Source organism: Anabrus simplex, chromosome 1 (genome assembly GCF_040414725.1).
Source record: "Anabrus simplex isolate iqAnaSimp1 chromosome 1, ASM4041472v1, whole genome shotgun sequence".
In the NCBI taxonomy this organism is placed as follows: Eukaryota; Metazoa; Arthropoda; class Insecta; order Orthoptera; family Tettigoniidae; genus Anabrus; species Anabrus simplex.
The window spans coordinates 501,658,121-501,673,015 of NC_090265.1; the positions used below are offsets into that span (position 1 = coordinate 501,658,121).

The 14,895-nt window shown below is 39.9% G+C and overlaps 1 protein-coding gene across 3 annotated transcripts in view; it reads left to right on the forward strand.

The window, feature by feature from the left end:
- Positions 1–14,895, forward strand: part of LOC136874750 (microtubule-associated protein tau) — a 150,746-nt gene that overhangs the window by 57,883 nt on the left and 77,968 nt on the right. For all 3 annotated transcript variants that reach the window (XM_067148452.2, XM_068225038.1, XM_068225039.1), the window contains exon 5: positions 12,127–12,312. In XM_067148452.2, the coding sequence (XP_067004553.2) occupies positions 12,127–12,312 (186 nt within the window). The remainder of the gene's footprint in view (positions 1–12,126; positions 12,313–14,895) is intronic.

The following is a 14,895-nucleotide window of genomic DNA, read 5'->3' on the forward strand; positions in this document are numbered from 1 at the left end:
TTTATAATAAAGCAACTCGATAACAAAAACTTAAAAGCAAAAACAATCCAAATCGTAGATCATAGTATACCAGGTGTATGCAAAAGTTTTCGCCGATTTTTGTGCTAAAGAAAACACGTGTTTCAAGGGAAGTTCATTTTTTGTTTATTCAAAATATTTGCCATCGGCTTCTACACACTTCGCTCATCTTTCAGATAAGTTATGAATCCCATGCCAGAAAAACTGTTTGTCTTTTGCGGCGAACCATTCGTCGAGCCATTTTACAACTTCCTTGAAATTGCTGAAGTGCTGCTCTGTGAGCGCGAGCCCCATTGATGTGAAGAGGTGATAGTCATAAGGCGCCAGGGCGGGAGAGTACTACGAGTGCGGAAGGTTGTCCCATCCAAGTGATTTCAAGGTGTGTTTCACTGGTTTTGCTGTGTGAGATGGCGCAATGTCGTGTAACAAAATCACTTTGTCATGTCTTCTGGACTATTCCGGTCGTCTTTCGATTTAAATTTATCATTGGTTGGCGATAGCGTTAAGTTTGAGTTGGTTCATCATCCAGTAATGCCTGCAATTGGTCGTCTTCGCACTTTTGTGGTCTAACAGCGCGCACTGTCTTTCACATTGAAATCACCATGTTTAAATTGCCGAAACCATGTCTCACGTGTTGTAATCGATGGAGTGTGTTCGCCATATGTTTCTACCAGCAAACCATAACGTTCCACAGCCTTTTCCTTTTGATTAAATAAGAAAAGCAATGCGTGCCACAAATGTTCTTTTTCAGGCACATGATCACTGAACGACACAACACGGATGCTAGTGTTGGCAGACTCAACTTGTGTGTGTGTTTGTGCGTTAATGTCAGACGAACAAACTGACGTATGTGTCTAATACGCTGCGTACTGTTCCCTGGCCCCATCTTTTAGTGAAACCGGAAAATACTTATGCATACACCTGGTATACATGTCCGTGGCCAAGCATTCATCAATGAAGATGGTTGTTTTCCACATTTCGCTAACTTCAGTACTCCCGGACGAGTTGGCGTGCGGTTAGGGTCGCGCAGCTATGAGCTTGCATCCGGGAGATAGTGCTTTCGAACCCCACTGTCGGCAGCGCTGAAGATGGTTTTCCTTGGTTTACCATTTTCACACCAGGCAAATGATGGTATTGTACCTAAGGTCACGACCGCTTCCTTCCCCAACCTAGGCCTACCGTATCTTTCGTTTGTATCTCAATATTATGCAACATCCCCTTCCATTAACTATGTAGCATACTTGCTTAGGCACTCGCCTCCTAAGATCATGGTTCAGGATCGAATCTGAGAGCAGTCGACTGATATTAGATTGTGTTCAAATTGTGACAGAACCGTACCTGCAGGTTCAATAGCGCGTTGAAAGACTCTTCAGTGAAAAATATGGAACTTTGTCGACTCTAGGAGTGCTTAAGTATTGTAGACACGGATACTTTCTTTCAACATTTCTACACTAATTCAACTCCGTAATCATTTCAGTATGATCCCTTGTGGTTATATCCTGTTCTTTGCTTACCTCAACGGATTGAAAGGAATCCGAAGCTAAAGGTACGAGTCATTAATATCCCGTTGCTGCCGTTCTCTTCGCTCTCTACGCTACATCAGCATGTGGATGTGAGATAATGTTCCAGCTTTACTGGAACATTAAAACGTTATCTTTGGAGGAATGTTCTAACACTACGTCTTGAAACTGCAGGGCCTAAATGTAAGATTCTAAGTTTAATAAAACTATGGAGCACTTTTTATTAATATATATTCTTGATTTCCTCGCTTTACGACTTTCAATCGTTTTGATATAATGCACACTGAAGTACTCCGTTCCCTCCCATGACGCTGCAGTCATGATGGATTTTGGCCTACCAAGTAATCGCTGCTCATCCTGAAGGCCTACAGATTACGAGGTGACGTGTGGTCTGCGTGTTATACTAGGATTTCTTGAGACCTGGGCCGCTCCCTAACCGTTACATAGTTCAGTTCTCGTGTACGCTGAGTGGACCTTGAATCAGCCCCCAGACCCAGGTAAAAATCTCTTACCTTTGATATGTGGCGTTCGCAAATAATGTTTAAGATGAAATTGATAGATCGGATCGCAAATGAAGAGATAGGTAGGGCTACAGAATCAGTTCGGTGATCAGAACAATATGCGAGCAATTGACCAGGTTGAGAGGTGCACTGATATATCTTAAGACATCAAGGCTATTTTAACTGATCTTCAGGAAAGTGTAGGGGGAAAGACTGGCTAGGAATGGCCAGGACATGAATATTTCAAGCATATTAGAGTAGTTACGGGATGAAATAGTTATGGAGATCTGGTATTGAGGGCTACTGCGTCAAAGTCTATGGACTGATGAAACCAAACATCAAAAATAACGGCAACAACGACATCCCAAGCCCTAAGTACCAAGTTGTAAGTACAGCGTGTAAGCTTCCCTGATAATTTGTGGTGTATTCGGCTGAATATTGGATAAATCCAGACTTGGGAACTAATTGACTAAAGGTAATCGAATTAGTTTCTTTACAGTTTTCCATTGTAATAGTTATCGTTACAGCCCCATGAGGGGGAAAAAATGTCAGTGATATACGCCTAAGACTGCCGTTCTCTGAAGTAATTGTAATTTTACTGATGACTTACTGAAAAGTAATTTATAGCTGTAATTGAGTGTAATATTTCTCAGATAACAGTAATTCAGTCCAGTTTTTTTATAATCTCATCACTGGATACACCGTTTCGATCCTTAAAAACAATCACTATCACAATATACTTTGTATGTAAAATAGGGAGAAAATCATTCTTGGCATAGTTGCGTTTAAGTTACTTGCATCGTCCACCGCTGTTATTAAGTACACAAATAAGTCAATGTGTACTTAATGGTTAGTATCACGTAGCTGTCAACTTTCATTCTGGAGAGTGGGTTCGAACCCCACTGTCGGCAGCCCTGAAGACGGTTTTCCGTGTTTTCCCACTTTTACACTGGGCACTGTACCTTAATTAAGGCCACGGTCGCTTCCTTCTCATTCTTTGCCCTTTCCTATTCCATTATCGCCATAAGACTTATCTGCGTGGGTGCAACGTAAAGCAAATTGTAAAAATAAAAAATCAGATTCGCATATCATCCTATCTATGATAGAACTGTGAAAATAAATTGGCCCTAAAATCTCTCCAGGGCCTCCTAAAATTGATTGTCCTTAGTTTCACATGTCAACTTCAGATCCTGCCGGAATAACACCTTATATACAGGCATATGGTCCTTTAAATTCGAATTCTAACCTAAATTAATTATTACACACAATCACATGACCTCAGCTGCACTGTGAAATCAATCTGACTGGACGTCATTTAGGCTGCCTACATGTCAATTTCGACTTCCGACTTACTGCTATTAAGAGAACAGGAAAACCGAATTCTCATCGGTTAAAGTCCATCACGACTTTCAAAAAATAGACTTTCGAAAAATATGGGTTCAAGACAAAAGACACAAGAAACAAGGAGTGTCAAGGAAGAAAATTGCGGAGACGAAGGATCTCTAAGGATAAATCAAGGAGAAGAAGAATATTTTCGGAAGAGAAACGAACTAGGGTGAACCAAAGAATGAAGGAGTATTGACAGAAGAAGAAGAAGATACGAGGAAAGATCTCATGAGAGTGGTGCAGTCATAGCCCACTGAAACGTGGCTGAGTGTCAATAATAATAATAATAATATTATAATAATTATAATAATAATAATAATAATAACCGGGCGAGTTGGCCGTGCGCGTAGAGGCGCGCGGCTGTGAGCCTGTTTCCGGGAGATAGTAGGTTCGAATCCCACTATCGGCAGCCCTGAAAATGGTTTTCCGTGGTTTCCCATTTTCACACCAGGCAAATGCTGGGGCTGTACCTTAAGGCCCCGACCGCTTCCTTCCAACTCCTAAGCCTTTCCTATCCCATCGTCGCCATAAGACCTATCTGTGTCGGTGCGACGTAAAGCCCCTAGCAAAAAAAATAATAATAATACGTAATAACTTATTAGCGTATTTGCATATTTCTTAGAAATAGTGGTTATCATCATTCAGTAAGACTAAACATGATACTGTACTTCGGAATTTTCAAACCTGTTGTTCTTAACTGAAGTTCGCGTTTCACACTCGTGTTCTTATTAATTTGAGGGCCAAATAATTCAGAATATTTACTCAAATAGGGGAATGTAAATTCCCTAACTTTTCACGTGTTTATTCCAGTTTCCTATGTGCAAACTCACGAAGTCGTCAACAATACCACCAGGAGCTGCGAGTCCCCATCGTATGCTTGGCTTTACGTGACGTCCTGCGAGTGCTGTATATGAAATATGTCGATTACAAAAATGTAACGATTACAATTTTATTTCAAGAAGTAAATTACGAGAAAAACTTGCATTGTGTGAAAAGTATAATTATAAATGAATATTAGTTATTGGCATACTCGGTTACTTTCCAGCTGTCCAGCTCCATGGCTAAGTTATAAGCATGATGACCTTTGGTCAAGGGAGTCTCAGATTGGATTCCCGGAAAGGCCGGCGATATTAACCTTAATTGGTTAATTCCAATGACTCGGGAGGCTGGATGTGTGTGTAGTCTTAAGCATTATAAATCATCCTAGTAGGGCCCCAGACGCGCAGGTCGCCTGTACGGCGTCAACGCGAAAGACCTGCACCTGACCATTCCGGAGGTCACACGCCATTATTATACTTCCCAACTCTGTAAATAAACAGCATGAATATTAATTTGGGCATATACGGTTTTCACTTTTGGAATATTCACTAGCTCAGCTAACCGCATGCCAACTTTGAACAGAATCGGAGTGTAACACCATTGAAAGACTTCCTTTGAAAGTGATTTGTGTTGCTTGTCAGGCGTGCGGCTTTTTCGTGCCCCGTTCTGTAATATATCACAATAAAACCTCCTGTCTGCCTCCATGGATAACTGATTAACATGGTAACCTGTGGTCCAAGGACTTCTGGGTTCGATTCCAGGTCAGTCCGGGGATTTTAAACTTAATTGCTTCATTCCTTTGGCTCGAAGTTGGATGTATGCGCCGTCCTCAACATCAGAAATCATCCTAGGTAGAGCCCCATCCTCACAGATATGCAGGTCGCCCATACGCGTCACGTTCAAAATACCTGCACCGGGAATCTCCGTAGTCATACGCTATTATTATTATTATTATTATTATACATGCATCTTTATAGACCGTTATGCCTTTCAGCGTTCAGTCTGCAAGCTCTGTGAATTTACTAAAAGCCGCCAGAATCCTCTGTTTGTAACTAGTTCTGTGGCCTGGTTTAGTTCTATACCTCTTATCTTTAAATCGTTAGAAACTGAGTATAACCATCATCATCTTGGTCTCCTACTTCTCTTAGCCTCCACAACAGAGACCATTATTATCCTAGGTAACCTATCCTCCTCCATTCGCCTCACATGACCCCACCACCGAAGCCGGTTTATGCGTACAGCTTCATCCTTCGAGTTCATTCCTAACTTAGCCTTTATCTCCTCATACCGAGTACCCTCCTGCCATTGTTCCCACCTGTTTGTACCAGCAATCATTCTCACTACTTTCATATCTGTTACTTCTAACTTATGAATAAGATGTCCTGAGTCCACCCAGCTTTCGCTCCCGTAAAGCAAAGTTGGTCTGAAAACAGACCGATGTAAAGATAGTTTTCTCCGAGAGCTGACTTCCTTCTTACAGTATAGTGTTACTCGTAATTTTGAGCTCACTGCATTAATTTTACTTCACCTTGAATCAATCTCACTTACTATACCATCCCGGGAGAACACACATCCTAAATACTTGAAATTATCTACCGGTTCCAGTTTTGTATCATGAATTTGACATTCAGTTATCTTGGATTTCCTATCTTCTGACTGGATTTCCTACCTACTGACATCAATTTAGTCTTGGAAACTCTAATTTTCATACCATACTCATTGCGCCAATTTTCAAGTTCCAAGATACTAGACTGCAGGCTTTTGGCACAATCTGCCATTACGACCAAGTCGTCAGCATAAGCCAGACTGCTTACTACATTTCTACCTAACTGAATCTCTCCCTGACACTTTATACCTTTCAGCAGATGATCCATGTAAACTACGAACAGCAAAGTGCAAAGATCACAGTCTTGTCTAACGTCTATGAGTACCCAGAGCCAAGAACTCATTCTACCGTCAATTCTCACTGCAGCCCAATTGTCAACATAAATGCCTCTGACTGATTTGAATAATCTACCCTTAATCCCATAGTCCTCCAGTATGGCGAACGTCTTTTCCCTCGGTACCCTGTCATATGCTTCATCTATATTTACGAAACATAAATATAACTGTCTAATCCTCTCGTACTATTTTTCAGTTACCTGGTGCATACTGAAAATCTTATCTTGACAACCCCCCTGTGGTCTTAAACCTCACTGGTGTTCATCCAAACTACTCTAAACCACTTATCGCACCTTCCTTCCAAGATGCCAGTGAATACTTCGCCTGGTATACTAATCAATGAGATATGTTTATAATTGTTGCATTCCTTCCTGTTCCCTTGCTTACAGATCGGTGCAATTACTGCTTTTGTCCAATCTGAAGATACCTTACCAACACCCCGTGCTAATCTTATTACTCCATGAAGCCATTTCATCCCTGCCATCCCACTATACTTCACCATTTCAGGTCTAATTTCATCACTTCCTGCTGCTTCATGACGATGAAGTTTATTTACCCTTTCTACTTCCTCATGCGTAATTTCACCAACATCATTGTCCTCCTCCCCATGAGCTCCGTTGTCGGCAGGAAGATTTCCTTTTACGTTGGGAAGATTTTCAAAATATTCCTTCCACCTGTCCAGTGATTCCCTGGGATCTATTATGAGTTAATCTGAATTACCCAAAACGGTATTAATTTCCTTTATCCTCTTAACCTAAGATTCTTTATTATTGTCCAGAAAGTTTCCCTACTGCTTTACCTAGCCTTTCCAGGTTTTTACCAAATTCTTCCCAAGATTTCCTTTTGGATTCAACAACTATGTGCTTCGCTCTATTTCCTCTACGTCTGCATCAGCCCTTGTTTGGAGCCATGTCTGATAAGCATTCTTTTTTACGTTTACAAGCTCCTCTCTCTTCATCATTCCGCCATGATGTTCGCTTTTTTTTTCGTCTTTACACACAGTTTTTTCCTAGACATTCCCTTGTTGTTTCTACCACAACACGTCTGTATGCCACCCATTCTTATATCCATATCCTGAACCTGCTTAGGCCCCTACTGTCCACTGTTCGGAACTTCTTACTAATCAAATCCACGTCTAATTTCCTCGTCCTGGAGATTTTGTACCCTTATTCGTTTGCAGACAGATTCACTTTCTCTACCTAGGCCTAGAGATACTCAGTTCACTACAGATCAGGTAGTGGTCTGTATCATCGAAAAATCCCCGGAAAACCCGTAACATTCCTAACAGATTTCCTGAATTCGAAGTCGGTTATGATTAGAGCCCGGATTTCCATGCACTATCAAATCTCAAAATGTGCATGCATTCATGCACAATAAACTGGAAAATATGCTATATCAAAATTCAGTTCCTTTTGAAACATTGTACAGCAACTACCGTAATTTCTCCAGATTGTCTTGATTTAAGGTCACCCGCTTATCTGACAGCATATTCTTAAACACAGAACTTGATCTTTCTACGTCATCAGAAGTGGCAGGTGCATACTTAAATTAAGAGATTTGGGACAAAGTGAGGTCAAATTGTACGTCCGCGTTTTCACCACAGTGAATCTTATATGTCTGACGAATTCAAAGTCGGGATTTGGAAGGATCACTTTGTCCGACGTATCTCTTGCTGCCGCAGCTACTTCTCGGTGTGATGATTGCAGATGATGTCTTCAATAACTGCTGAAGATTGAAGCTGCGATAACAAACATGTGTGACGAGTGAGAATTCAGGGATAAGAACGGAAGAGGGTTGGATGCAAAAGGTACTATCTCAGTAACGCGGTGCCACATACGTGTCTAACAGAGGCGAAAAATGAGCCGTAATTTAGTAATTCACAATTTACGGTTCAATTTATAGCAATGTATAACAGGGGCGCCTTATTCCTAAGAATTACAGAGTTCGACGTGGTGTCTTCCGGCTTATGTCAACGTTAATGCAAGCAACAGATAAGAAAATGATTGGTTAATTGCTTTATAGGACCTCTACCGTATGTACTATATGATTTTTCACGAGAGTTTAATCCTGATGTAAACAAGGCATGTCCACGCCTCAGCCAAAGTTGTGATTCGCTGAGCGTGTAGTATCGACCTCCGCCCCGTCAACGTCTCGTGTTTTTTTTTTTAAATCTGCTTATTTATTGACAATATCAAACACTACTTACATACTAAACGAGATACACAAACTTCTTATTGTTTTTAAAACAAAAGTATTAGAACAAATTTAGGTTAATTCCGCAAACAGAACGTTGATAAGGTGCATCTAAACAAATAAACAAATCAAAATTTAAGACAGGAGAACACAAGTCGTTCACAGCAGAAAAAAAACACACAAAAACTGTTTTCCTTTTGCACACTAGGAGCAAACTTAATTATGGCTGTCATTCATTATCCAAATCCTTGAACAGTACACAGTTTTACCACCACAAAACACTCCGCAGTTAACATAAAATTGGCAGATATGACACAAGGGACATAACAGGAAGGCACTCAGAATTTAAAAAGATGTGTTCCAAAAGCTTCTTGAAGACACTTCTGTCTGACCATCTTCCATCGTTCTTTCCTGAGATGATCCAGAAATCCAGGTAAAGTCACACTTGTATGCTGAGCGTACGCCTTGATGTTGTAGTGAATGGCTCCTGCTATTATCCATATGCAGGCGTTTCTACTCTCGTTCTGTGCGTGATATAGTTCCAGTGTTCGGACATACAGTGCTGCGCATATTACCTAAAATAGACGAGGAACAGTTTCTGAGCTGTGCGAAACTAAACAGAGGGGTCTAAAGGGAGATCTACTGCTGATGATTAGGGCCTACGTTATTTATTTATTTATTTATTTATTCATTTCTGAATATTAAAGAAACCTATCGTAGGCTAGAGCACCTCTTGCTCCATTTCTCTCACTGTGAATACTGACACTGACAGCTGCTGCAAGATGCAACACCTTATCTCCACACTGTACAGCTTGGGACTTTACCTCGCTATGAGAAGACTTCCTGCATTACACCACGCCTTCTGCCTTCATATCTCGCTATTTAATCACTGTTTTATTTTAAAAAATTATACATACACACCGGTATATATGACAACCATATTTTAATTTGATTACGTACTCTTTCAGACTATCTAAATGTAATAAACTAAGATAAAATTAAATTAATGCCACGTACTACTTTCCTTCGAGCTCGCATTCAGTCGAGTGAGTGCGACGGTTGCTTCTCCAATCAACTACGTCTATGTCCACGTGCAAAGCCAAGGTGCTCCGCCTATTTGTTTACATCAGGATTAAACTCTCGTGAAAAATCATATAACTTTGGTTATCAGATACAATGCCAGGAATACATTCTCTCCGTCTACTGTACAACCTGGAAAAGCGGTCCCAAATTCTGAAAACCAATATTCATAAAAAGTACTATCATGCAAGTTAACATTATATATGCGCCAAAGGCAGAAGAAAAGTCATATTATGCAACATAAACGTCCAAAAACTGTAAAATATGCATTATGCATGAATTTTCTCCTAAAAAGGCCAAAACATGCAAACATGCACGGAAAAAGAACGGTTATTTGGAATCGTTAAGCCATGAAACGAATATCTGAAAAGTTTGAGAAGTGTAAGCAGTTTATTTAGAAACCTGCATTTGCATGGAAATCCGGGCTCTAGTTATGATATAGTATATTATGGATCTGGTACCCCTACCCTCATGTGTAGCGCTGAATAGCCTTATGCTTGAAGAAGGTAACTTCTAAACCCATACTAGCACAGAAGTCCAGCAAAAGCTTCCCATTCCTGTTAGCTTCTATATCTTCCCCATATTTACCAATAACCATTTCGTATCTTTCAGTTCTATTTCCAACTATCGTATTGAAATCGCCAATTAACACTATCATATCCATGCTGTTGACGCTGATACGATGTCACTCGATGCTTCATAAAACTTGTCAACATCCTCATCTGCACCCTCACATGGTGAATACACTGAGACAATTCTTGTCCTAATTCCTCCTACTGCCGTATCTACCGACATCATTCGCTCATTTACGTGCCTAACCGCAACTATGTTGCGTGCAATAGTATTCCTGATGAACAGTCCTACCTTACACTCTGTCCTTCCCTTTGTAACACCCGTCAAGTACACTTTTATAATCTCCTATCTCTTCCTCGCTGTCTCCCCTTACCCGAATATCAGTTACTCTTAGCACATCGAGATGCATCTTTGCTGACTCAGCCAGTTCTAGTTCCTCTCTTCCATAAGCGCCTTTAATATTGATAGCTCCCCATTGAATTCAATTTCGTTCGTCCAAATTGTTTCCAAGGAGTCCCTTGCCTGTCAAATGGGAGTGGGACTCAGTTACTCCCGTAGGTCCGAGGCTTGCATAAAATGTTCTGAGCTCGGTAAATTATGTGAAGCACTTATACATAGTCAAAGTGAGGATCTTTTCTCTAACGGTTTAGGGACCACCAGTGGATTTCATAGTCCTAGCCGCCTGAGTACAAGGATTGCCATGACTCAGAATATGACCGTCCGAAATGCTCACTCCCATTCCGTAGCAACTGGTATCCCGACTCTCAGGGCCACTTATTAGGCCACTCAGCCGTTGCCCATGGTTCACGAACTAGGACGTGACTACAGTGACCCACACCCACACCATGAACTATTATTATTATTATTATTATTATTATTACTATTCATCTTGGCCTATGCCCATGACTCGGTCTTCATGGCACACTGTGCTGAAAGCATGTAACCTAATATCTTTGAATTTGAAAATAGTTCCAATGAGTATGATATGAAAATGAGTATGTCAAAGGCTAAAGCGATGTCAGTAGGAAAGAAACCCAAGAGGACAGAACGTCAGCTCTGGAATACAAGAAGGGAATTGATAGATTATTTCAAGCTTTAAGGAAGCGTATTCTCCCAGGATGGTAGCACAGCAAGTGAAATTCAAGGAAGGTGAGTCAGAAAAGCTAATGCAGTGAGTTCGCAGGTCAACAATATTCTGTAAGAAAGAAGTCAGCTCTCGGACGAAACTACGAGTACCTTTACATCGGTCTGTTTCCAGAACAACTTTGCTGTACGGGAATGAAAGCTGGGTTGACTCCAAGATATCTTATGCGTAAGGTAGACGTATAACAGACATGAAAGTAGCGAAAATGATTGGTAGTAAAACATGTGGGAACAATGGCTGGAGGGTACTCGAATTGAAGAGGTAAAGGCTAAGTTGGGAATGAACTCGATGGGTGAAGCGGCACACACAAAGCGGCTTCGGTGGTGGGTCATGTGAGGCGAATGGAGGAGGATAAGATTACCTAGGGTCATGGAGGGTACGAGAAGTAGGGGGAGGCTAAGACGATGATGGTTGGAATTTCTAAGGGTTTAAGAGGTAAGGAAGTAAACGAGGTCACAGAGCTAGTTAAGTTACAAATAGAGAATTATGGAGACGTTTAGTAAATTCACAGGCTTGCAGACTGGCGTGTAACAGTCTATGATGATGATGATGATGATGATGATGATGATGATGATCATGATCATGATCCTGATCATGATTTTTGTTTCGAACTGTTTCGACGTATATGTACTAAATATTCAGTTGCGTACGTCCACAGTGGATGGATTCCACGCAATACTGAAGATAATTCAGAAGAAATAACTCAGGTTTTGTACATGGTAGTTCCCGAGTTCTGAAAGCTGCATACCTTGGACTTAAGAATTATTATTCCCATTCCACTTTTAAAGTCTCTATATAGCTTCCAATGCAATTTTAATATTAGTAATATGAAATGTGTTAAAATTATGACTGGCATACTTATCAGAGGTACATTTCTCCTCACTTTTATGTACTACGTTCAGAACATTTATTTCATATTCTTCATCTCCTTAAATGTAATTCTTATTTTCAGATCCAGCAGGTGAAGCTGGCGTGGAACGCCAAGCCGAAAGTTGGTTCGCTTGAAAACGCTAGCCACAAACCTGGAGGTGGTGACAAGAAGATTGAGTCTGTGAAGCTAGACTTCAAGGATAAAGCCAAACCTAAGGTTGGCTCCAAGGATAACGTAAAACATACGCCAGGTGGAGGCGATGTCAAGGTAGGGGTTTCTTCTTGTGTAGCTCTCTCTTCCACTGAGAACTCTTCCCAAAACACAACCTTGAATGACATGCCAATGGGATGGACACTGGTATTTTTTGTTCCTTATCTAGATCACTTCCTTCCCGTCGCGAAGGATCAAATTCTCCCATTTCTGTCTGTAGTGTTTGTAGTGCATAAACAATCACTACAGTGAGATGGAGATTCGTAGCCCATAGATATTCCCTTCCTTTTAAGTCTTCCACAGATTACATCGCAGAGAACGTGAACTGGAACTGTATCGCTGTGAAGGAAGCATTCGGCTGAATGATCTTCCTGATAAGATTTGACATTTTTGTTCCAATTCATATTTCTAGTAAACTGGGTACTTCTAGTCATTTGTTTGTTACTTTTTCACTTAGATCTGTGTTGCCGTAGCATTGAACTATTCACCAAAGTAGCTTAGTTTATTTAATTGCTGCTGGCCAAGTAAACAAATATCGTCCTCGCTTTATAACTAAACTCTTGAAGTAACTTACGTAGTGCCATTGCTTTACTCTAGAACTTTGTTTGTCTCACTTAGAAACAGTTTCACAAAATCTATTTATTGAGTCTATTATTGTGAATAAACCTTCAGATCTATAACCATTTTTCATCTTCCTCAAGAAGATATGTTACTATTATGGTACGAAGATCGGTCGTGATCAATGTTGTTAAGTACAGAACTTAATTAAAATTATTGCAAAATCATTGTTTTGTTTGGACATTTCTGTTAATAAACTATGTAGGACGATTCGAAGTTTTGTTCATTCACAAACACACACAATCTATTGGCAGGAAATATTGTTCTGTCTGTCGTATGCAGAGTGCACACGAATGGAAAGTCAATAATAAATGAGCTCTTCACCTTTGCTGAATGTAAATTTCACGTTGTTTCGTTGCCCCAGCCATTTAACGCGTAGAAAACACCTAGCAGTATAATTCTACTCTACCAAACATAAATTAAGAGATCAAGAAAAGCGACTGGAGGTTTTATGTGACTGTTAAACTTAAAGGCATGGTGCATTACTTTCATCTGTACGTGGAATTTAAACAGGATTGTTATTTTTCATTTCATTAACCCGCAGTCATCTTCGCGAAAAGAAAATATACTGTTATTTAGTTACCATATCCTTATGAAAATCAACAACAATCAAATTTCTTGTAATGGATGGTCTGTTCTTATGCTGACGCATCACATACTTACATGTCATATACCGTATAAATTTAAAAATGTATATAATTTAATAAGAAATGGTCATAAATGTGTGGTCTTTTAAATATATCAGATGTTATTACCGATGAACAATATTTGAAAGTACCGTATCTATGAAACAAAGCATTTAATTAAGTTACTATATATCTTTTAAAAACACATCCATATACTGTCACCACTGTACTCTAACATTCTAATGACACGTTTCATGCATTTATTAATTTAGTTACTTATCCTAGTTCTAAATTATTGTCCAAAAAAGTTCATACACTGACATAAAATAACATTTCCTCAGTTGACATATAGATAATGTGTATCGAAATAACCTATAAAGGTATAGCAGTACCCATCAGCTTGAATAATCTTGTCATTTGAGAAAAACTCTTAGAAATTAATACTATCAAAGATTCCGAATCATGAACCTCATCTCAAGCATATTTCACGTCTCCAGTGCGCTAATTCTACTTCTGCGGGCTGTGTTTGCACCACCATATGCTATTTGTTAGCTTGTTCATTGTCTCCTTTTTCCCAAATGAGAGCTGGTTTCACTTTAACTCCATAGTTCGATATGACGAATTTATTGAAGATTTAATTGGTTTCGCTGTACGCAGGAAGCTCTTCCTTGACTTCAGATTCAAGGTATGACTGCGACGTCCTTACAGTGGATGCCTTCGGCATCAAACAGCTTGTAACTTTTATATTGTCATGAAACTCATGTACAGCATTTTAACAGCATATATCGTAAGTTATTTTCCTCTTAAATGAATTGTTCTTTTATAATCTGACCTTTCAAAAACTATGCAGCCTTTACATACGTTTGAAAGTACTTTACCTTGCTTCTTCCTCAAGCATACATCACTTGAGCCCCTCCACTTACTCACCACTAACGCCACGTGTCCATCACCTTGTGCCCCTTATTAATGCTCGCTCTGTCATTTTCAGCTCCATCTAATGCATACATTTGTGACATTTTTCAGCATGACATTGAACTCATTTGTCTTGGTTTGTGACTTAGCATTTGGACTACTATACGTATTGCATTAGTTCTTTCTTAAGGCATGAATTGTTACTGACTAACATTTAAATCTTAGAATGAGCCACAGAATGGTAATATGTAAACAGAAGGCAAAATGAACTGATTGCGAAGATGGATAGACACGGTTGATGTAGCCTAGAAGTTATTTTTGAAACTGTGTATATCTTCATTTGTTTTTCATCTATTAACATATAGTACAGCCCCGCACTCGAACAGCTGATTAGATTTCGCTTTCTGTGCTTAAGGCGACACTCCGGAGATAAAGATATTTTTACCTAATGCATGGATTTTCACGAAACTCTGTGGGAATGTCA